Below are 24,736 nucleotides of genomic sequence, written 5' to 3'. Positions count from 1 at the left end.
TTGTATGTGTTACAGACTTTGCCATTTTGCTTGCTAAAGAAGGATTTACACATTTTTTATAAAAAAGTTTCTCGTTTTTGTTGGATGGCCAAGAAACCTAAATTACAGTTGACCCAATTGTTGGGAACTTGGAATAGGGGGGGATTAGGATTACCTGATTTGCGAATCTATAATTATGCATGTCTGCTTCGCCATTTGGGAGATTGGATAAATATGACCAACACTTACACCCCACTTCATATGGAACAGGAGTTTTTTGCTCCTTTCAATATATTTGCGTTACTTCATAGTTCCCGTAGGGCATTGCCCTCTTCGTTTTGTTCAAGTTTATTATTTAATACCTTACAGGCGGCTTGGCGTTGGCTTGTCCATGCCTTGGGAGGTGATCCGTTGGTCACTGATTTTTTGCCTTTGCAGGGTAATCCGGCCATTCCTCCTGGAAGGGAATCTAGAGAGTATCAATTATGGGGAGCTAGAGGAGTTTTATGTTTAGAGCATATATTGGGAGAGGGAGGAGAGCTATTGACTCGAGCTGAATTGTTAGCAAAGGTAGGAAATACTTGGGGGGCACAGTTTGCGTGTTTTCAAGTGGAGCACTATGTGAGATCCCTTGACAAAGCACAATTGAGATTGCATATGGGGCTAAATTACGAGAGTTGTTTACTCGGGAAGAGGGGGTGTCTCTTTCGGTATCTTGTATACATGCTAGATTGCAAAAGTTGCTACCTGAGAAGAACTACAGGTACATTAAAGGTAAATGGGAAAGAGAACTACAGCTTAATTTGGGACATTGGGATATAGCTCGAACTCTGAGGTCGACACCGGGGGTAACCCCCCGTGTTCATGGTTAAGAGAAACATACTATAGGGTTATATTATGTGCTTATTACACTCGTACACAGTTATTTTATAGTGGAGGTCTCCCTACACCATTATGTCATAAATGTGGGATTGGGAGTCATACTTTGTGACATGCATTTTGAACTTGTCCCATTATTCAAAATTTTTGAAAAGAATAATATCCTATATGTCAAAAATAATTGGGAGATCTTTATGTAGTTTTCCGACCCATTTTGTTTTAGATTTGCCAGAGGCTTTCAGACATTTGCCTAGAGGTCATCGGGTGCTATGTAGGAAGATAAGTTTATTGGCCAAAAAATGTATTTTACAATATTGGACGGTCCCTGATCCCCCGAAGTTTTGGCATTGGCGAAACCAGTTACATCAGTTGGCTATCTGGGAGGCGAGAGATGCTGGAAGGACTGAGAAGAGAAAGTTGATGTTTATGAATATATGGGAACCTTACTTACAATCCTTGCATCCTAAGGGCCGTTGCGTGATCTTAAGATGGGTGTCCTAGAGTGTATTGATGTGTCATAGTGAGGTGAATTAGAGAATACCATTTGGGGGGGAGGGAGTATTTTGGGTGGGGAGGTGGAGGGTATTTATGCTTCTTATTTTATATTATTTGATGCATTGTTATATTATTCATAATGTGATACTCTTATGTTGTTTTTGATATGGTATGCATAAATAAAAATTGTTTGAATCTAAAGATGTGTGGCTTGGTATTTCGAGAGTTGAAGGGTTCCTTAGGTCTACGATGAAACAAATGGCGGACTGTTCGCAGTCTGTTTCTCTTAAATTAGAAAATGTGGATTCCAATTGGTGTTTTTTGGATAAACGACTAAACGTTACGGAAGCTCAATGTAATACATTACAAGTTGTCTCAGTATCTGCTATTAAAGATTCTACTGTGATACATGCTAAAATAGAATCAATGGAAAATATGCACAGAGTGAGAAATCTCCGCTTGGTCAATTTCCCTGTAACTCTTAGTAACATAGTAGATGACGGCAGATAAAGACCCGAATGGTCCATCCAGTCTGCCCAACATGATTCAATTTAAATTTTTAAATTTTTTCTTCTTAGTTATTTCTGGGCAAGAATCCAAAGCTTTACCCTGTACTGTGCTTGGGTTCCAACTGCCGAAATCTCTGTTAAGACTTACATCCAGCCCATCTACACCCTCCCAGCCATTGAAGCCCTCCCCAGCCCATCCTCCACCAAACGGCCATATACAGACACAGACCATGCAAGTCTGCCCAGTACTGGCCTTAGTTCAATATTTAATATTATTTTTTGATTCTAAATCCTCTGTGTTCATCCCACGCTTCTTTGAACTCAGTCAGTTTTACTCTCCACCACCTCTCTCGGGAGCGCATTCCAGGCATCCACTACCCTCTCCGTAAAGTAGAATTTCCTAACATTGCCCCTGAATCTACCTCCCCTCAACCTCACATTATGTCCTCTGGTTTTACCATTTTCCTTTCTCTGGAAAAGATTTTGTTCTACGTTAATACCCTTCAAGTATTTGAACGTCTGAATCATATCTCCCCTGTCTCTCCTTTCCTCTAGGGTATACATATTCAGGGCTTCCAGTCTCTCCTCATACGTCTTCTGGCGCAAGCCTCCTATCATTTTCGTCACCCTCCTCTGGACCGCCTCAAGTCTTCTTGTCTTTCGCCAGATACGGTCTCCAAAACTGAACATAATACTCCAAGTGGGGCCTTACCAATGACCTGTACAGGCATCAACACCTTCTTCCATCTACTGACTACGCCTCTCTTTATACAGCCCAGCATCCTTCTGGCAGCAGCCACTGCCTTGTCACACTGTTTTTTCGCCTTTAGATCTTCGGACACTATCACCCCAAGGTCCCTCTCCCCGTCCATGCATATCAGCTTCTCTCCTCCCAGCATATACGGTTCCTTCCGATTATTAATCCCCAAATGCTTTACTCTGCATTTCTTTGCATTGAATTTTAGTTGCCAGGCATTAGACCATTCCTCTAACTTTTGCAGATCCTTTTTCATATTTTCCACTCCCTCTTCAGTGTCTACTCTGTTACAAATCTTGGTATCATCTGCAAATAGGCACACTTTTCCTTCTAACCCTTCAGCAATGTCACTCACACACATATTGAACAGGATTGGCCCCAGCACCGATCCCTGAGGGACTCCACTACTCACCTTTCCTTCCTTCGAGCGACTTCCATTAACCTCCACCCTCTGGCGTCTGTCCGACAGCCAGTTTCTGATCCAGTTCACCACTTTGGGTCCTAACTTCAGCCCTTCAAGTTTGTTCAACAGCCTCCTATGAGGAACTGTATCAAAGGCTTTGCTGAAATCCAAGTAAATTACATCTAGCATATGTCCTCGATCCAGCTCTCTGGTCACCCAATCAAAAAATTAAATCAGGTTTGTTTGGCACGATTTACCTTTTGTAAAGCCATGTTGCCTCGGATCCTGTAACCCATTAGATTCAAGGAAGTACACTATCCTTTCTTTCAGCTAAACTTCCATTATTTTACCAACAACTGAAGTGAGGCTCACCGGCCTGTAGTTTCCTGCTTCATCCCTGTGACCACTTTTATGAATAGGGACCACATCTGCTCTCCTCCAATCCCCAGGAATCACTCCTGTCTCCAGAGATTTGTTGAATAAGTCTTTAAATAGGACTCGCCAGAACCTCTCTGAGCTCCCTTAGTATCCTGGGATGGATCTTGTCTGGTCCCATCGCTTTGTCCACTTTCAGTTTTTCAAGTAGCTCATAAACACCCTCCTCCGTGAACGGCGCAGAATCTACTCCATTTTCTTGTGTAACTTTGCTAGACAATCTCGGTCCTTCTCCAGGATTTTCTTCTGTGAACACAGAACAGAAGTATTTGTTTAGCACATTTGCTTTCTCCTCGTCACTTTCCACATATTGGTTCCCAGCATCTTTTAGCCTAGCAATTCCATTTTTTATCTTCCTCCTTTCACAAATATATCTGAAAAAATTTTTGTCTCCCTTTTTTACATTTTTAGCCATTTGTTCTTCCGCCTGTGCTTTCGCCAGACGTATCTCTCTCTTGGCTTCTTTCAGTTTCACCCTGTAGTCCTTTCTATTCGCCTCTTCTTGGGTTTTTTTATATTTCACGAACGCCAACTCTTTCGCCTTTATTTTCTCAGCCACTAGGTTGGAGAACCATATCGGCTTCCTTTTTCTCTTGTTTTTATTGATTTTCTTCACATAAAGATCTGTTGCCATTTTTATCGCTCCTTTCAGCTTAGACCACTGTCTTTCCACTTCTCTTATGTCCTCCCATCCTAACAGCTCTTTCGTCAGGTACTCTCCCATTGCGTTAAAGTCCGTACGTTTGAAATCTAGGACTTTAAGTATCGTGCGGCCGCTCTCCACTTTAGCCGTTATATCAAACCAAACCGTTTGATGATCGCTACTTCCCAGGTGAGCACCCACTCGAACATTAGAGATACTCTCTCCATTTGTGAGGACCAGATCCAATATCGCTTTTTCTCTCGTGGGTTCCGGCACCATTTGTCTGAGCAGAGCCTCTTGAAAGGCATCCACAAACTCCCTACTTCTTTCTGATTCCGCAGACAGAACATTCCAGTCCGCATCCGGCAGGTTGAAATCTCCCAACAGCAGAACTTCCTATTTCCTTCCAAACTTTTGGATATCCACAATCAGATCCTTATCAATTTGCTGCGATTGAGTCGGAGGTCTGTAGACTACACCCACATAGATAGAAGTTCCATCTTCTCTTTTCAGAGCAATCCATATTGCTTCTTCCTCTCCCCAGGTCCCTTGCATTTCGGTCGCTTGGATAGTGATCTTTACATAGAGAGCTACTCCTCCACCTTTTTGGCCATCTCTGTCCTTCCTAAAAAGATTATTTGTTATCTCTTGAAATTTTGTTAAGGAAATTTTTTAAAGAAATACTGGGATTGCCCAATGCAGAGAATTTTCCAATAAATAATTATAACTATGTTCCTCAAAAGAAGAAGGAATCTGCCCAGGAGGTAGACCACCTGGTCGCAACTGAAATTAATTTAACTGATTTTCTGGAAGATACTCAAGATGTGATCCAGAGTCGGTCTACCCTGGTAATAACATGCATGAGTGAGATACATAAAATGTTAATTATGAAACTTTACTTTAAAAATAGGTTAACAAAGTTTTGCGGTGATTTGGTAGAATTTTCCCCGATGTTTCTAGAGCCACTCAATTTAGAAGGAAAGAGTTTTTGAGGTTAAAATGTAGAGTTTTGGCCCTAGAAGCATCCTTTTATCTGAAATTTCCTTGTAAATGTTTAGTCAAACTACATGATGTTGAGTATGTTTTTTGGGATCCTATTCAATTACATCAATTTTTAGTTGCTAGAGAACAGAAATAAGTTTAATTTTCTTTGTTTCATTCCATTTCATTAAGAGGAGAACATAGATCCATATTATAGTAAGGAATGATTCAAGGTTTGCGGTGGTGCACTGAGAATCATTTCTTTTATCTTTTCTTTATTTTATTGATAAATATTGTGTTAAGTCTCCCTCTTTAGTGGGCTTAAAAAGGAATTATGTATGTTTGATTATGTATTTTGTTTTGTTGACTCCCTTTTTTTCCTTGTATTATTGGATAATGTATTATTCAAATTATAATAAAAAAAACTTATGGAACATAAAAAAGAACACAGTACGCAGGCACTGGGGCACTAAGGACACAGTGAAGAAGGCACTGGGGGCACTAAGGACATGGGAAGAAGGCACTGGGGGCATTATGGACACAGGAAGGAGGTAATGGGGGCACTAAGGACATAGGAAGGGGTACTAAGGACATGGGAAGGAGGCACTGAGGGCACTAAGAACATAGGGAGAGACACAGACAGAAAAAATGACAGACAGGCAGCGTGCAAGGAGAGAGAGACAAAGAAAAAAAAACCCCAGACAGACAGACATATACTCTAGCACTCATTAATGTAACGGGCTTAAAGACTAGTTTTAAAATAATATATCCGAACTTCATTTTTAAATTAGTCTTAATGAGAGAATTTCCAACATCTCCTTATTTATAGAAAGCTTTAACAAATAGGTGATTCTTTAACAGTTTTTTAAATGATCCAAAATCAGAACATATTCTCAATGACCCATGCATTTCATTCTAGTATCTTGGGCCGACTGCCAAGATTGCTGACATCCAGGGTTTTTTATAATGCACATCATGGCCACATCCAAGAGACAATCTCATTGCCATTTGTGACTGCAATTCACGGTTTGGCATATATTTTCTCAAGGCCTGAATCAGATACCGTGGTGCCTCCCCATAAAGAATATGATGTATTACAGTCAAGATTTTATATTCGATATGGTATTCAATGGGCAACCAATATAATTACTTCAGTTCTGGAGATATGTGTTCATAACAGGATACCCCTGTGATCATCCTCACTGCTGTATTTTGTATGCATGTAATCCTTAATTTTGTTACACCCAAAAATAAAGCATTGCAAAAGTCCAGTTTGGTAATAACGAGACTTTGGATTACCACTTGAAAAGCTAACATTGATAACATCGGTTTAACTTTGTTATGATGTACTAAACCCATTTACTAACACTGCTCATGAGTGAAATATAATGTGAGATACTTCAAGCAGTAATGCTTTCTTTTTTAAATTAAACATAATTTTTGCTCTAATCAGCTTACAAATGGAAGGTGGAAATAGAGATGGGAGGGAGAAGACCATGGACTGAGAAAAAGAAATATGACCTTTAATGTTTCTTCCATCTTAGATTGAGAAAATTGTAACTTTTCCCCTTTTTTCCTAATGTACCTAGTTAGTGATGTAACCCCTTAAGTTCTAACATTGTATGTCATATATTTTTGTTTTTCACAAATTTGTTAAGAAGTTTTTGTTTTTAATACTGTTTGTTATCATATATGATATTTTAATTGTACATCGCTTAGAAAGTGTTATAGGCGATTCATCAAATAAAAGTGAACTTGAACTTGAACAGCACAAATGGACAGATGGAGGGGACCAAATAGTCCTTGACCTGCTGACATATTACATCTTTTGCTTACAAATAGCCCTATTGTTCCAGCCCAGTGGCTTGATGGTAATACGCTATACAATGCGCTCTACACTGTCATGCAGAAAGGTTCTTGTTTAGTCCCCAGATTGTCTTCTGTTTCTCTTGTCGGAGACCATGTAGAGGGGAAGGACTCTTAATTGCAGAATTCTGGAAGGAGTCCTAGTGCATAGCTGCTGGCCCAGGCCTGTTGCTTTAGTGACCAGGCTTGGAAGAATAATAAATCATTGTATAAAGAAGCAGGGAAAAAAACCGTTGAGTGAAAAAAAAACTTGTGTTGGTATGTTTCTTATGGTCATTTCTGTTTGAAAACAACCATAACAAACAAGATAGCAACACAAGTTTTTGGAAAAAAACACTTGATAACTGAGGGGTAATTTTATAAATCATTTTCTGTATGCAGAAATTACCCCTCAGTTATCAAGTATTTTTTTCCAAACATATTACAGAAATGATCATAAAAAATTTGTTTCTAAAAAACAAACAAAATAGCAACGCAAAATTTTTTATTTTTTTCACTCAACAGTTTTTTCCCTGCTCCTTTATACAATGATTTATTATTCTTCCAAGCCTGGTCACTAAAGCAACCCTGACATATATGCTAGTACTTTTCTCTGTTTCTAGTGGGCTCAGTCTAATTTTCGTACCTGGGCAGTGGGATTAAGGGTTCCTTTTATCAAGCCGCGCTAGCGGGGTTAGCATATCGGACATTTCATCACGCGCTAACCCCCATGGCTGGCTAAAAAACTAACGCCTTCTCAATGCAGGCGTTAGCGGCTAGCACGGCAGGCGGTTTAGCGTGCGTTAAACCCCTACCGCAGCTTGATAAAAGGACCCCTAAGTGATTTGCCCTGGGTCCCAAGGAGCTACAGTTGGAATCAAATGTGGTTCCCCAGATTCTCAGCCCACTACACTAACCTTTACACCAGGGGTGCCCACACTTTATGGGCTTGCGAGCTACTTTTATAATGACTAAGTCAAAATGATCTACCAACAATAAAATTTTTTAAAAAACATAAAGCACACTGAAAGGCAGAGAAAATGTTAATTATTCATATTCCGGGTTTTTTCAAAGAGGTCACGGCAGATGACTCTATGCAATGTCACCTCAGTAACAAAATACAAAAATAGACAAATACACCCCCCTCCCTTTTTACTAAACCACAATAGTAGGTTTTAGCACTGGGAGATACGCTGAATGCCTCATGCTGCTCTCAATGCTCATAGGCTCCCTGCACTAAAAAACGCTATTGCGGTTTAGGAAAAGGGAGCCATAGTGCAAAATATAGACAGCAGATATAAATTCTCAAAACCGACACATTTTGATCACTAAATTGAAAATAAAATCATTTTTCCTACCTTTGCTGTTCTGGTGATTTCATGAGTCTCTGGTTGCACTTTCTTCTTCTGACTATGCATCCAATCTTTCTTCCTTTCTTTCAGCCTCCTGTATGTTTCCTCTCCTCCAGACCTCATTCTCTCCCCCAACTTTTTCTTTCTGTCTCCCTGTCTGCCCCCTTTCTTTCTTTCTCCGTGCCCTCCCCCAAGCCACTCGGTTTGCTGCCACCGCCATCGGGGAACATCCCCCAAGCCACTACCGTCCCAAGCTTTCCCTGCAGAAGCGTCGCGCTGACCAGCATTCCGCTCCCTGACGTCAATTCTGACGTAGGAGAGGAAGATCCGGGCCAACAAGGCATTTCTCCTCATTCCATCCAGCCTGAGCCCCATCTCTCCTTGATCCAGCATTTCCCTTCTGTGTCTGTCAGAATTACCATTCCACCTATTTTCCAGCATCACCCTTCTTTGTGTCCATCTCATCTATATCCCTATCTCACCACTTTTTCAGAATCTTCATTTGTCTCTGTCCTTGTCTTTACCCCATGTTCACTATTTACCCTTTCAGTGTCTTTATCTCCCCCCGCACACACTTTTTCAGCATTACTTCTATGTCTCTATTTCACCTCCTCTTCATGTCCCCTCTGTATCTCTATCCTTATTCAGTAGGTCCTGCTTACTCTTTCTTTTCTTTGTGTCACTATCTCCATTTTCAGCTTTCCCCCCTTTTCCTTTGTTAATGCACCCTGTAGCCAGAATCTTTCCACCCTCCCTCCACTCAGGCCCAGCCCAGTATGAAATATTTCCTTTTGTTTCCCTCCCCTCTCTCTTTCTCTCTCTCTTCTGCTCCCTCACCCACGAGTCCTGCATCTGACCCTCTCCCTTCTACCTGCACCTGGCAAAAAAACCCTGGCTCCGCGGCTCTCTTAAGCAACTCGTCAGCAGCGGTGATCAAGACAAGCTGCCGACATCGAGGCTTTCCCTCTACGAGTCCCGCCTTTGTGGAAAAAGGAAGTTGAAACAAGTGGGACTCGCAGAGGGTAGGCCCCAACGTCAGAAGCTTGTGTTGATCGCTGCTGCTGAGTTGCCGAAGAGAGCCGCGGAGCAGGGGGTGTGGCCGGAAGCAGGTAGAAGGGAGAGGGAGCTAGGAAGGCTGTAGAAGCTCCGGAGCATGACACCGACCCCGGCCAGGATGATTTATTTTTCAGGCTGTTGCTGCTGCCGCCGCCAAGCCACCCCTCCCCCCCCCGAAATGACAAAAAACAGCCTAATGCCCGGCGTCGGCGTCTTTGACGTCGGGGAGAGGAAGGCTGAAAGGCCCGATAGATCGGGACGGCAACACGAGTCTATCACAGAGCCCGGGATGGGCTCTGCGATCGACTCGTGTTGCCTTCCTGAGCTACCGGTCGATCGCGATCGACGCGTTGGGCACCCCTGCTTTACACTGTTGCTATACTCATGTGGAAAGTATGAAGTCTTCTCTTTCATATATTTAATTTTTAAAAGGTCTCATAATATTAGAACTCCTGCTGATTTTGTAAAAAAAAAAAAAAAAAGCAACAATAATAGCAATAAAAATAATAGCACTAAAAAGCCCACCGGGGCAGACAGGGAAAAATGCTTGAGTACCTGAATAAATTCATGTAAACCGTTCTGAGCTCCCTTGGAAGAACGGTATAGAAATAAAAAAGCAACAATAGCAATAATAAATGTTAGTACAGAGCTGAATGTGAGAATTAAGGGTACTCTGGGTTCTTTGGTGTGTGAAGTATTTGAACTCTATAGTCTGATAATGAGCATTCAATAAATCAACATACTTACTTTAATTCCATTTGTAGTAACCACTGTGTGGTGTTGTGGATCTAGGGTTTGCTTTTCTTTTGTAACAGTAAAGTTAAAGTAATTAAAATATGCAGTTAAAATAGTTGTTCCAAATTTTGAGTCCTATAGTTTTTGGTATACTGGGTCAGCCATGCTGGGATTGGAATCGATGAATCTTAAATGTACTCTAATGTTAAAGCATCTATTGGGTGTACTTCTAACCACTGCTATATTGTAGTATTCTCTTTCTTTGTGTTTAGGATGGAGATATTTTGGCCTCCAGTTTTCCTATTGATACGCAAGTCGCTTACATCTTAAGCCTGGGTGTTGTAAAAGAATTTAGGAAACATGGAATTGGTAAGAAGAGACTGAATAGTTCTGGGTTTTATTGTATTAGTCTTTTAGTTTTAGTATTTACTTTTTAAGAAGAGCCATTTGAAAGTGTATATAGTTGTTGAACAAAATAATTTTACAGTTTTAAATTTATCATATAAATGGTTTCATCTCCTTAGCATAATTGTTCGGCATAATTTAACAAGAAACATTGTACTGAGGACCTGAACCTTGCATTATTCATTTTTTCATGGTATACGAAAAAAATGTTATGCTTTTCTTGTATTTGATTAACTCAGTAGTGAATTACTCAGTTACTTAGCACATAGTCATAGTAAGAAGTTTCAGGGGGATAATTGCATTTCCAGTGCATCGGATATAGAGGTCCTGAACAGCTTGGTAGTCATCCTCAAAATGTGTGTTTTTGAAGAAGGCATCAATTGTTTTCTTCTGCCTCTTTCCTTAGTAGGCTGTGCTATAATCCCTCAGTCTTTCCCTTCTGCAAGTGTGTTCAGAAGGTATCTGTTCAATTATTTATGTTTGTTTTATTGGGGGGGAAGGGTTTCATTCCCAGATCTCGAGGCTTTTGGTACTGCAGAGGTTCCCAGTGCTCCTGGGACGTCTCTGACAGACTCTTGGCATAGGATTATGTAGCTAGCAGGCTTCTCTGTTCTCGGGGTACCTGCCTAGCCAGCCTGCTCTAACAGTTAAGGTCGCTTGGGGACCATTCCCTTTATAGTGAAGCTTGCCCCGGATTTTGTCTGAGGCTTGAGCTCAGGCTGTGTGACCCTGAGTCAGTCCTAGAGTGGGAGCTGGCTGCATGGTGGTGGAAGTCTCGGCCAGAAATAGCAAGCATCTGGTTCTTATTTGCTTGGCTGAGACAAGGTTTCTCTCCTTAATATCTCCATTGGTAGCTCAGGCAGTCCCAGTACAAGCAGGCAGGTACATGTGAGTAACTGGCTATTACAGTCTATGGGGAAAATTGGAGTGGTATAAAAATTGTATTTTAGAGGGTTACTAGGGCAAAATTGGAGTTCCCCCACCTCTAAAACCCCCTCCATGAGTTTTTGTTTAATTTCCAGTCCATTTTTATAGAGAAAACCATGGCAACCATCTTGGATTTCCTAGTTTGGATTAAAAAGCCTCTGCCTTAATATACCTGTTAGGATGTACCTGTTAGGATGGGAGGACATAAGAGAAGTGGAAAGACAGTGGTCTAAGCTGAAAGGAGCGATAAAAATGGCTACGGACCTTTATATGAAGAAAATAAATAAAAGCAAGAGAAAAAGGAAGCCGATATGGTTCTCCAAACTAGTGGCGGAGAAAATAAAGGTGAAAGAGTTGGCATTCGTGAAATATAAAAAAAAAACCAAGAAGAGGAGTGCAGAAAGGACTACAGGGTGAAACTGAAAGAAACCAAGAGAGAGATACGTCTGGCGAAAGCACAGGCAGAAGAACAAATGGCTAAAAATGTAAAAAAGGGAAACAAAATTTTTTTCAGATATATTAGTGAAAGGAGAAAGATGAAAAATGGAATTGCTAAACTAAAAGATGCTGGGAACCAATATGTGGAGAGTGATGAGGAAAAAGCAAATGTGCTAAACAAATACTTCTGTTCTGTGTTCACAGAAGAAAATCCTGGAGAAGGACCGAGATTGTCTGGCAAAGTTACACGAGAAAATGGAGTAGATTCTGTGCCATTCACGGAGGAGAGTGTTTGAGCAACTTGAAAAACTGAAGGTGGACAAAGCGATGTGACCAGACGGGATCCATCCCAGGATACTAAAGGAGCTCAGAGAGGTTCTGGTGAGTCTTAAAGACTTGTTCAACAAATCTCTGGAGATGGGAGTGGTTCCTGGGAATTGGAGAAAAGCGGATGTGGTCCCTATTCATAAAAGTGGTCACAGGGATGAAGCAGGAATCTACAGGCCGGTGAGCCTCACTTCGGTTGTTGGAAAAATAATGGAAGTGTTGCTGAAAGAAAGGATAGTGTACTTCTTTGAATCTAATGGGTTACAGAATCCGAGGCAACATGGCTTTACAAAAGATAAATTGTGCCAAACGAACCTGATTGAATTTTTTGATTGGGTGACCAGAGAGCTGGATCAAGGACATATGCTAGATGTAATTTACTTAGATTTCAGCAAAGCGTTTGATATAGTTCCTCATAGGAGGCTGTTGAACAAACTTGAAGGATTGAAGTTAGGACCCAAAGTGGTGAACTGGATTAGAAACTGGCTGTCGGACAGATGCCAGAGGTTGGTGGTTAATGGAAGTCACTCGAAGGAAGGAAAGGTGAGTAGTAGAGTCCCTCAGGGTTCGGTACTGGGGCTAATCCTGTTCAATATGTTTGTGAGTGACATTGCTGAAGGGTTGGAAGGAAAAGTGTGCCTTTTTGCAGATGATACCAAGATTTGTAACAGAGTAGACACCAAAGAGGGAGTGGAAAATATGAAACAGGATCTGTAAAAGTTAGAGGAATGGTCTAATGCCTGACAACTAAAATTCAATGCAGAGTAATGCATTTGGGGATTAATAATCAGAAGGAACCGTATATGCTGGGAGGTGAGAAGCTGTTATCCCAGGACAAGCAGGCAGCATATTCTCAACATGTGGGTGACGTCACCGACGGAGCCCCCTAGCGGACGTTTTCGCAAGCAGACTTGCTTGAAGACCTTCAAGCTTGCGATTGGCCCGCGCCTGCACGCGAGCCCTTCCCGCCCGACCTTGGGCATGCGTCTCCTCAGCGTGGCCTCAGTTCTATGTTTTCCACGGAGCCAGAAGCACTGCTCCCTTGCTTCGCGCGATCTCGTCCCTCTTGCACCGCGGCTTATTTGGTTACTTTTAGTTTAGTCGCTGTGCCTGCGTCTTTATTTTTCTTTTCTCTGTTCGTATATTTTTGACCGGGTTCCCAGTCTTGTTCTGGCCGCCTGGCCTCGTGGGGCCGCAGCCGTCCTTTTTCTTATGTCCCTGCCTCGTTCCGGGTTTAAAAACTGTACTCGGTGCAACCGGGTTATCTCCATCACCGACCCTCATTGTTGGTGTGTGGAGTGCCTGGGTGCGGAGCACCACATTTAGTTGTGTCCACGTTGTGCGACTTTGCAACTGCGGGCTCTTCGTCGGAGGGTGGCCAAGATTCTTCAACTGTTTGGCCCCATGGATCCTGCAAGACAGGCCTCGAGCTCAGCCTCGGTGCCCTCGTTGGGTGCCTCGGCCTCAAAGGCTCCGGTCTCGGCTCCTCCTGCTACTCCGGTCTCAGGTAAGTCTCCTCTTTCCCCCTCAGGTGTGCCGGCAAAGAAGCCTGTCTCAGAGTCTCATGTCAGTGCCGCCTCATCGGTGTCTTTGAGACATCATTCTAAGCGTGCCTCCTCACGTAGGGAATACTCTTCCTAGAGGTCGCCCTCGAAGGAGCGCACTGCTGCACCTACGATCCAACATCCTTTGGTCTTGGTGCCTATGTTCGAGGACATGCTTAAGGCTATCCTTACCATGCAGCTTTCCTCGGTGGTGAGTCAATTGGTCCCAACCTCGGTCTCAACCCAGCCTCGGTCTGACCCGCCTGAGCTTCCTTCTCTCGTATCTCGTGGCCGTGCGCACAAGACTCGTCAGGTTCCCTCGAGTGATTCTTCATCCCCCTAGTCACCTGTGCCTTTTCGAGGACCCAGGCCTGGGGGCCGCTTTTTGCCTGCTACTATGTCGAGGCTTGCCCCTCCTAAAAAGCTCCGGTCCTCTCCGCCCCTTCAGGGCAGGTCTCCGACAGCAAAACCTTCCAGGCACACTCTTGTTCTCGAGTTGGACACTAGTTTGTGTTGCCTGTCGAGGCAGATGCCAGCCTCTAAGGGGTTTTCTTCTAAAACTGGTGGAGGAATTTTCCTTTGCCCCTACTTCTCCGAGGCTCCGCCAGCTGATTCCTCAGACTCCGGGGTTCTCACCGGTCCATCTTGCACGGGGTCATTCCTCGACGCCCCCCAGACATTTTAGTCGAGCCTGTTCGATCTCCCATTCGTGGGACTCTGAGGCCCCGGCTTACTATTTGAGGGAAATTTCTCCCTCTTTCTCGGCTGCCCCCAGATCTCGCTCAGGGTCTCAAGGGGAAGAGTCTTCTTCTCGAAACTCCTCCTTTACTCGTTTCATCTCTGACATGGGAAGAGCCTTGAACCTGGACCTCCAGTCTGAGTCCCGTTATACCCAGGAATTCCTTACGGAAATGGGTGTTTAATCATCAGCCCCGTGAGGCGCTGCGCTTGCCATTGCACCAGGTTCTCCGGCAAACATTTCTCTAGCACCTGGAGGACCCCCTATGTGGTCACGGCCATTGCCTCCAAGTTGGAGTCCCGTTAACCGGATGATCCCGGTTAAGGGGTTTGAGAGTTCTCAGCTTTCTCACCAATCCTTGGTATTGAGTCTTCCTTGAAGTCCAACCCATCAAAAGTTTACGCTGCCGTCCCTCCAGGCAGGGAGGGCCTTTCAATGGACAAATTTGGTCGCCATCTTTATCAAAACTCAATGATGGCGAACCGTGTCAACTATAATTTTATCTTCACGTCCTACCTCAGGTTCTTTGTGGATGCCCTTCGCTCATTCCGGAGGAGGTGTCGGTATTCTCGGCGTCAGGAATTTTGTCTCCTCGAGGAGACCCTCTCCCAGCTCCGCCTCAATATGTTTCAGGCGACCTATGACGCCTTCGAGTTATCCTCGAGGGTCACTACGTTTGCAATTGCCATGCGTCGCCTCGCTTGGCTCAGGATTGTGGACATGGATCCGAATCTCCAGGATCGTCTTGCCAATCTCCCTTGCGTGGGTAATGAGCTCATTGGATGATTCCATAAAGGCAGCCACCAATGCGCCTCTTGGACACACGAACGGTCCTTCGCTTCCTCTGGTGAACTTAAGCTGAAAACCCCCTCCGGCTCGGCAATACAAAATTCCTCTCCGGAGGTATCCGCAGAAAATCTACTCCTGCATTCTCTCGGCCTCCTTCTAAGGCGGCCACAACAGCAGCAGCAGTGTCAAGCTAAGGCCAAGCCGCCGGCTCCAGCGAAGCCTGGGCCGCCTTTTTGACATTCCAGTCTGAGCCTTCGGGCTCCCTTCCTCCTGGAGCCTTCCCCCCTCCCCATCGGGGGTCATCTCCATCATTTCTATACCCAGTGGGAAAGTCTTACTACCGACAGTTGGGTACTTTCCATCATCTGGGAGGGGTACTCCCTTCACTTCAGTCGCGTGCCCCGGCCCTTCCTCCAAGAGAGTTTCCTTCTGCTCAGTCTCAGCTTCCCCTACTCATGCAGGAAGCTCAGGCCCTTCTTCGCCTTCGGTGGATGAGGAGGTTCTCACGGAACAATGGAACTCCGGATTTTATTCCGGTACTTTCTGGTACCCAAGAAGACGGGGGATCTGCGTCCGATCCTGGACCTCCGTGCTCTGCAACAAGTTTCTGGTCAGGGGAACGGTTTCAGCATGCTCACCCTTCCTATCTGGTACCTCCTCTTGGACGAGGGGGGACTGGCTGTGCTCACTGGACCTCAAGGAGGCGTAACGCACATTCCGATATACCCAGCCTCTCGCCAGTATCTGAGATTCCGGGTGGGGGATCTCCACCTCCAATACCACGTTCTTCCCTTTGGCCTAGCGGCCTCTCCGGGGTTTTCACAAAGTGTCTAGTTGTGGTAACTGCGGCCCTGCGTCTACCGCAGCCTGCAGGTGTTTCCCTACCTCGACGACTGGTTGATCAAAGCGTCCTCATGCCACAAAGTTCTGCGAGCGACGAATCAGGGCCATCGTGCTCCTTCAGAGTCATCGGCTTCGAGGTGAAATTCCCCAAGTCCCACCACTCTGTCTGTCCCAGTCTCTGGAATTTCATTGGAGCGGTCCTGTACACGGTTCGTCTCCGCTCCTCCTTGCCTCGGCCTCGTCAAGAGGCCCTTGTTCGTTTATGCCAGAGGGTGGCCCATCTGTCTTCGGCCCCGGCTTGGCTCCTGATGGTCCTCCTAGGGCACATGGCCTCCATGGTTCGCATGACTCCTTTTGCCAGACTTCACCTCCGTGTTCCTCAATGGACTCTAGCGTCTCAATGGAACCAGGATCGGGACCCTGTCTCTCAACTCATTGTAGTGATTCCTTTTTTGAAGCTGTCCTTCCGTTGGTGGATGCTCTCTTCCAATCTTTCCAGGGGTTTTCTGTTTCATGCTCCTCCTCCGCAGAAAGTACCTGAACGACGGACTCATCGGCCTATGCTTGGGCGGCTCATCTGGACGGTCTTCACACTCAGGGCCTTTGGTCCAGTGCCGACCGCCTTTGTCACATCAATCTGCGATTTTCTTCGCCCTAAAGGCTTTTTGTCACCTGCTTTGCGACCGAGTGGTGCTGATCCGTACGGACAACCAGGTCGCCATTTATTATGTCAACAAACAAGGGGGCACGGGGTCCCTGTCCCTGTGCCAAGAGGCGATGCAGCTCTGGGATTGGGCCATTCGCCGCAACATGTTCCTTCAAGCAGTCTACATTCAGGGCCAGCACAGTTGTCTGGCGGACAGGTTGAGTCGTCTTCTGCAGCCTCACGAGTGGTCCATACATTCCTTGACCCTGCGTCAAGTGTTTGCTCATTGGGGGACTACGGACGTCGATCTGTTTGCGTCCCCTCTCAATCACGAGTTACCCCGTTTCTGCTCCAAGGTTTATACCCCTCTCAGACTCGAGGCAGATGCTTTCCTGCTGGACTGGACGAACCTGTTTTGTATGCGTTCCCCTCCATTCCCTCTGATTCTGAAGACTCTCGACAGGCTCAAGTCCACGAGTGCCACCTTGATTCTGATAGCCCCTCGGTGGCCCCGTCAGCCGTGATTCTCCCTTCTGTTGCAACTCAGTTCCAGGGAGCCTCCTCTTCTGCCTGTTTTTCCTTCTCTGCTTACGCAGAGTCGAGGTTCTCTTCTTCATCCCAACCTTTGGTCCCTGCACTTAACGGCTTGCTTCCTCGAGACTTAGTGCCCTCGTTTCAGCTCTCTCAGCCTGTGCTGGACATCCTGGAGGCGTCTCGGAAGGAGTCCACTCGCCATTGTTACCATCAGAAGTGGACCCGATTTTCTTCCTGGTGTGCTACTCGACAACAGGAGCCGATGTCTGCCTCCTTACCTGCTGTTCTGGATTATCTGTTACACTTGTCTGGTGCTGGACTCAAATCCTCTTCAGTTCGGGTCCACCTTAGTGCCATTGCTGCCTTTCAACAGCAGATAGACGGGAAGCCTATCTCTATTCATCCTGTGGTTTTCCGCTTCATGAAAGGCCTTATCCACGTTCATCCGCCCCTTAAACCTCCTCCGGTGGTTTGGGATCTTAACGTGGCCCTTGCTCGCTTGATGAAACCCCCGTTCGAGCCGCTAGCGCAGGCTCACTTGAAGTATCTTACCTGGAAGGTTGTGTTTCTGATTGCTCTCACTTCTACCCGTCGGGTCAGTGAGCTTCAAGCCTTGGTAGCGGACCCACCTTTCACTGACTTCCAACATGATAAGGTGTTTCTCCGTACCCATCCTAAGTTCTTGCCTAAAGTTGTTTCTGAGTTTCACATCAACCAATCCATTGTTCTTCCTGTATTTTTTCCGAAGCCCCATTCTCACCCTGGGGAAGTGGCTCTGCATTCTCTTGATTGTAAGCGTGCGCTGGCCTTCTACTTGAAGCGCACTTCTCCTCATCATTCTGCTCCCCAGCTGTTCCTCTCTTTCGATCCAAATCGCTTGGGTCGCTCTTTCTAAGCGGACCATTTCTAACTGGTTGGCTGCTTGTATCTCTTTCTGTTACGCTCAGGCTAGACTCTCCTTGCCGGGGCACCGTCCGCTAGGGGGCTCCGTCGGTGACATCACCCACATGTTGAGAATATCTGCCTGCTGTCCCTGGATAACACCTGTTACAGTAAGTAACTGTGCTATATGGCACAAATGGGGAGAAGGACCTTGGGGTGATAGTGTCCGAAGATCTAAAGGCGAAAAAACAGTGTGACAAGGCGGTGGCTGCTGCCAGAAGGATGCTGGGCTGTATAAAGAGAGGCGTTGCCAGTAGAAGGAAGAAGGTGTTGATGCCCCTGTACAGGTCATTGGTGAAGCCCCACTTGAAGTATTGTGTTCAGTTTTGGAGACCGTATCTGGCGAAGAACGTAAGAAGACTAGAAGCAGTCCAGAGGAGGGCGACAAAAATGATAGGAGGCTTGTGTCCAGAAGACATATGAGGAGAGACTGGAAGCCCTGAATATGTATACCCTAGAGGAAAGGAGGGACAGGGGAGATAGGATTCAGACGTTTAAATACTTGAAGGGTATTAACGTAGAACAAAATCTTTTCCAGAGAAAGGAAAATGGTAAAACCAGAGGACATAATTTGAGGTTGAGGGGTGGTAGATTCAAAAGCAATGTTAGGAAATTCTACTTTACGGAGAGAGTGATGGATGCCTGGAATGCGCTTCCGAGAGAGGTGGTGGAGAGGAAAACAGTGACTGAGTTCAAAGAAGCATGGGATGAACACAGAGGATCTAGAATCAAAAAATAATATTAAATATTGAACTAAGGCCAGTACTGGGTAGACTTGCACAGTCTGTGTCTGTATATGGCTGTTTGGGGGAGGATGGGCTGGAGAGGGCTTCAATGGCTGGGAGGGTTTAGATAGGCTGGAATAGGTTTTAATGGAGATTTTGGCAGTTGGAACCCAAACACAGTATTGGGTAGAGCTTTGGAGTCTTGCCAAGAAATAGCTAAAAAGAAAAAATTTAAATTGAATCAGGTTGGGCAGACTGGATGGATCATTCGGGTCTTTATCTGCCATCATCTACTATGTTACCTTGATTTTGTAAGAAATCACCATAGATGAACTCATCAAGCTCTGATACAATAGGTTCATGCCAAATTTGCATTGGAAGGCCAACTGAGGATCATTCTTGTTCACTAAAGCGAAAAATGTTGAAGACAGAAAGTGAGGTAAATTGGAAAACTCCACAGTGCAAAAATTCCCTCACTTGTTAGGGTTAAATCACCAAAATTTGAAAAAAAGGCAAAATTTGCTTAGTCTATAATATGGCTTCTTCTTTATAATTCATAATCAACCAACTGATCCATCATTGTATACTTATCCTTTATTGCAGTATAAAATTGCTTACCCCAACCAATTGTATGCCCGACGGGACCCGTTTTGCCTAGACAGGCTTTCTCAAGGGTTCCAACAGGGAGCACTGCACAATATAAAATGCAAGAATTTTTATTATTACATAATTACCCTAAAACTGCATTTTAGCTCATAAATTAATCTATGATTGTTAACATACCATTAAACACATAAATCTAAAAAATATACATATATTCATAAACCCTCTCCATACCTAAATTAATTTGAACATCCTGAATTAATACATTCAATTGCATATTTACTAAATTGAATTAATAAGACATAATTCACACTAGCAACAAAAAACATCAAATGGATAACGGATAAAAAGACCTCCATAAATAAATTAATTTGAAAATGCCTTCATAATGAGAATTACTAAATTGCTTATTAATAAAATGTTTAATCAAAAACATTTTGTAACCACATCATAAATATTTAAACTCATGATTTAGTAAACTCAATTAATCTAAACCAAGATACTTTCAATCAATTCATAAAATATTTACTACACATACATAAATATATTTTTATATTTCATTAATATCTCCATATAAAATACTAATTACTCATTGTTTTAACTCATCTTGTACTAAATAGTGAAATATGTGAGCCACAAGATTCTATAACTACAACAAATATCAATTAAACAAACTAAATTAGAAACATAGAAACATAGAAGATGATGGACAGAAAAGGGGCTACAGCCCATCAAGTTTGCCCACTCTGCTTACCCTACTCCCTGCCTATGCCCTAATGATTCATTTTCCTTATCTTGAACCCTCGTAGGGATCCCACATGGGTATCCCATTTATTCTTAAAGTCTGGCACGCTGTCTGCCTCGATCACCTGCACTGGGAAGCTTGTTCCAATGATCAACTACTCTTTCTGTGAAGACATACTTTCTGGTGTCGCCATGAAATTTTCCGCGGCCCCAAACTGCGGTGTGCCCAGTGTAAAATCAAAATGTCTGACGCTTCCGCACCATCAGCCCGCAACAAGTGCTCACAAAACTCACGCACCACCACCTTGCAGTCACGATATGTCTACCACTTCAGGAACACCCTTGAAATGTAAATTTACAGCGTCTGGATTCAATTTTCCAGGTCCTCCACCTGATTCTGAAGATCTTGTAATTGAGTCCGAAAGTTGAGCCATAGTTTCTTATTAATGCCTGATCACCGAGGTGGAGATGGAGTCACCACGTGGTCTTCTGAAGTTGCGAAATGCGGGCCCCCCATTCACTGACCTTGGAACAAAGTTCTGCAAGGGGCTGCCATAACGTCCACACACACCCAACCTTCTCTGCTTTTTACTCTTGGAGCCTCACTTGCATAGATTTCTGGGTCCCCTCTCCATCATCTAACGCTGGTCGTGGATTGCCTTCGTCCTCCGACTCCAAGGGAGTGGACCGCCCTGCCGCTATCTTTCTTGTCTCCACTGACTCTCCCGGCACCTCCGAACTTGATTTGGCTTCGACCTCTCCACCAATTTATATTTGTCAAGGCATTTCCGTGTCACCATGACTTCACATCACAGAAAACCCTGACTAGTGAAGGCAGTTGTGCTCTGGAGCAATAAACCAAAGCCCCGAGGAGGTCTACGCTATCTAAGCAGCCATTCCCTAGGTTGACGTCACTTCCTCCTCCCATCAGTTTATTTATGAGACGTCTGTGTGGAACACTTGTCAAGGCTTTGATAAAATCTAAGTACACCACATCTAACGCACATCCTCTATCCAATTCTGTGTTCACCCAGTCAAGAAATTGATCAGATTTGTCTGACACAGGACCTAACCTCTAGTGAATCCATGTTGCCTCCAGTCCTGTAATCCACAAGATTCCAGAAACTTCACCATTCATCTGTTTTAAAAAGTGTTTCCATTAATTTGCTTACCACAGAAGTCAGATTTACTGCTGTATATTCCCTACTTCTTCCTCTTTTGTGGAGGGGACCATTCCGCCCTTCTCCAGTCCTCCGTTACCACTCCCAACTCTAGAGACTCATTGAAAAGGTTCAGTCAGTGGAGCTACCGACTTCCCTAAGTTCTTTCAGCACCCTCAGATGTACAGTACACCTTTCGGCCCCATCAATTTGTCTACCTTTATTCACAAACACAACCCTCTGAAAATCGATCAGGTCTATTACGTCTCCATCCTATTCACTTTTGTCTTCTATGATCCTGCTCCCAGCGCTTCAGCCATGAGCACAGAGCAGAAGTATTTGTTAAGCAATTTGGCCTTTTCTTTATCAGCTTCTACATATTCCTTCCCTTCACCTTTTGAGTCTCACAATGCCACTTATGCACTCCTTCCAATCACTAATATATTTTTAAAATGTTGCAGCGAGTTACAAAACAATCTCACAGGATAGAAATAGATCTTGTATTTTAGATAATGTAGTCACCACCAGGGCATTTCAAATTATGCAGCTGAAGGATAGAGTCTATATATTAAGAACATAAGAACATAAGCGTTGCCTCTGCGGGTCAGACCAGGGGGTCCATCGTGCCCGGCAGTCCGCTCCCGCGGGCGGTCCCCCCCTGGTCCATGACCTGAAAGTGTTCCCTACCTAACCTAAAATATCCATACCCTATTCGCTCAATGTCCTGTAAGGTAAACCTCTATCTGTACCCTGTTATTCCCTTTGCTTCCAGGAAATCATCCAGTCCCTTTTTGAACCCCAGAATTGTACTCTGTCCTATCACCTCTCCGGGAAGCCGCGTTCCAGGTGTCCACCACCCTCTGAGTGAAGAAGAACCTCCTTGCATTCGTTATGAATCTGTCTCCTCTCAGTTTTTCTGAATGACCTCTGTTTTGTTGTCCCTTGCTAGTCTAAAGAATCTTTCCCTCTCCACCATTCTCTATGCCTATTCATGATTTTATAAGTTTCTATCATGTCCCTCTCAGTCTCCGCTTCTTCCAGGGTAAAGAGCCCCAAGCCTGTCCAACCGTTCGGCATATGAAAGGTTCTCCATACCTTTTATCATCCTCGTTGCCACTCCTCTGGACCCTCTCGAGTATTGCCATGTCTTTTCTTGAGGTATGGCGACCAGTATTGGACGCAGTATTCCAGATGTGGGCGCACCATTGCTCGATACAGTGGCAGGATAACTTCTTTTGTTCTGGTAGTGATACCTTTTTTTGATAATGCCCCACATTTCTGTTCGCTTTTTTTTGAGGCCGCTGCACATTGTGCCGCCTGCTTCATTGTGTTATCCACCAATACCCCCAGATCTTTTTCTTGGCTGCTTCCCCCGAGTACCCTCCCTCCCATCGTATAGCTGTACATTGGAGTTCCCCTTCCCTATGTGCAATACCTTACATTTCTCCACATGAAGCTCATCTGCCATTTTTTTGCCCACTCACCTCAGTTTGTTCAGGTCGCTCTGCAGTTCTTTGCATTCCTCAAACAGTTCTGGCCCTGCTGGAGAGTTTGTGTCATCCGCGAACTTGATAACTTCGCACTTTGTCCCCGTTTCTAGATCATTAATAAATATATTGAACAGCAATGGTCCCAGCACTGACCCTTGCGGAACTACCACTTGTGACCCCTATCCAGTCAGAGTACTCCTACCCTCTGTTTCCTGTCCGCCAGCCCAATTTTTGATCCATCTGTACACGTTCCCTTCCACCCCGTGACTCCACAGTTTCTTCAGTAAGCGTTCATGGGGCACCTTGTCGAAGGCTTTTTGGAAATCTAGATATATAATGTCTACTGGGTCACCTTGGTCCAATTGTCTTACTTATCCCCTCAAAGAAATGCAGTAGATTTGTTTGGCATGATCGGCCTTTACAGAAAACCATGTTGGCTTGATCTCATCAGATTATTTTTTTCTATATGCTCATTGATACCTTCCCTGATCATTGATTCGACCATCTTCCCCGGAACAGAGGTTAAGCTCACCGGTCTGCCTTAACCTGGAAGAGGCTCTGTTGTTCCTCATGAGGCATGGAGAAGAATGGAAAGGGAGGGATGACACTGACATAAATAGATAAATCTAAATTGTCAATAGGAACAGGCTTGGGACCGGTAAGAGAGCATGAAGTAGGAGTTGAACCAGGACCAGTCATAGAGTTGGCACATGTGAGCACTTAATGTATTCAGATGTGTGCCCAGTATACTCCACAGAAGTAAAACAGTTAGAAACAGTAATGATCTGGAAGGACAGCAATATATACAGAGGAGTAGAAAAAAGATTTTTTGGCCAAGGTACGGCTTAGCTTCAGTATTGGAACGATACCTAAAAGATTTTACTATGGAATGCTTTATGAACTTGCATGTGATCATTGCGCTGGGGCCATGCCCATCTTCTCTGTATAGAGAGTGATATTAGAACACGAAGATATGAGTGTGAACCTATGCAGAATGCAGTCTTGGAGCAGGTCTAGAATTATAAAGTTAGACTGCAGTGACAGCAGAGAAAACCAAAGAAATAGCATAAAATCATCTTAAAAAGGATGTGCAGCGACCACCTCCTCCCCTAATTCTACTCCCAAGCCTCCAAGTTCTTTAGAATTAAAAAAAGGAGATGGAGTAAAAGTTGATCTGGACATTATCCATTTGACATTAGGAAAAGGACTTGCAAAGAAAAATATTCCAAAGCCTTATCAGCCTTAACTGTATATTCGCTGGATGTTCAGCCTTATCTGTTGTGAACTGCCTAGAACCATTCATGGTCTGTTGGTATAAAAGAATAAATTATTATTATTATTGTGTGAATATCCTCCAAAGCACTGGATGGGTCATTCATGGTACAGTAGTAGATGTCCTTTATTGACAAACCCGGTTGATCCTGACAGTCAAGAAGGCAGCAATCCACTTGAAAGGTTGTAACCCAAATAGTGGTATGTTGTATTTTTTTTGTTTTGTTTTTTAAATTTTGACCAAGGAAAAAATGTGGGAGGGAATCATTTAGGGCTCTACACGCAGATTAGATCCCTCCACTAGAATCCTGGTATATAAGTAGCCACATGGTTGATCAAGAACAAATGAATCATGCGATGCTTAATAGCAAAGAAAACAATGTACCTATATTCTTTATGGTTATAGTGTGTACACACAAAACAGGAAAAATACCACCTTACAGGAATCTACACCCAGGGTGGATACCTGTAGTAGTATCAATGGTGCTGTGCGAAATGTTCTAGATGACACCCCCTAGGTTTCCTTTTATTTAAGATAA

General features: G+C 44.2%; 1 protein-coding gene across 1 annotated transcript in view; it reads left to right on the top strand.

The window, feature by feature from the left end:
* NAA60 (N-alpha-acetyltransferase 60, NatF catalytic subunit) overlaps window positions 1-24,736 on the top strand; it is a 224,393-nt gene that overhangs the window by 122,056 nt on the left and 77,601 nt on the right. Inside the window, 1 exon segment of the mRNA XM_033915110.1 lies at window positions 10,342-10,438. Within this exon segment, the coding sequence (XP_033771001.1) occupies window positions 10,342-10,438 (97 nt within the window).

The sequence above is a fragment of the Geotrypetes seraphini genome, chromosome 11 (assembly GCF_902459505.1).
Source record: "Geotrypetes seraphini chromosome 11, aGeoSer1.1, whole genome shotgun sequence".
In the NCBI taxonomy this organism is placed as follows: Eukaryota; Metazoa; Chordata; class Amphibia; order Gymnophiona; family Dermophiidae; genus Geotrypetes; species Geotrypetes seraphini.
The sequence above is the reverse complement of the archived record's forward strand: the minus strand, read 5'-3'. Positions and strand labels throughout refer to the sequence as shown.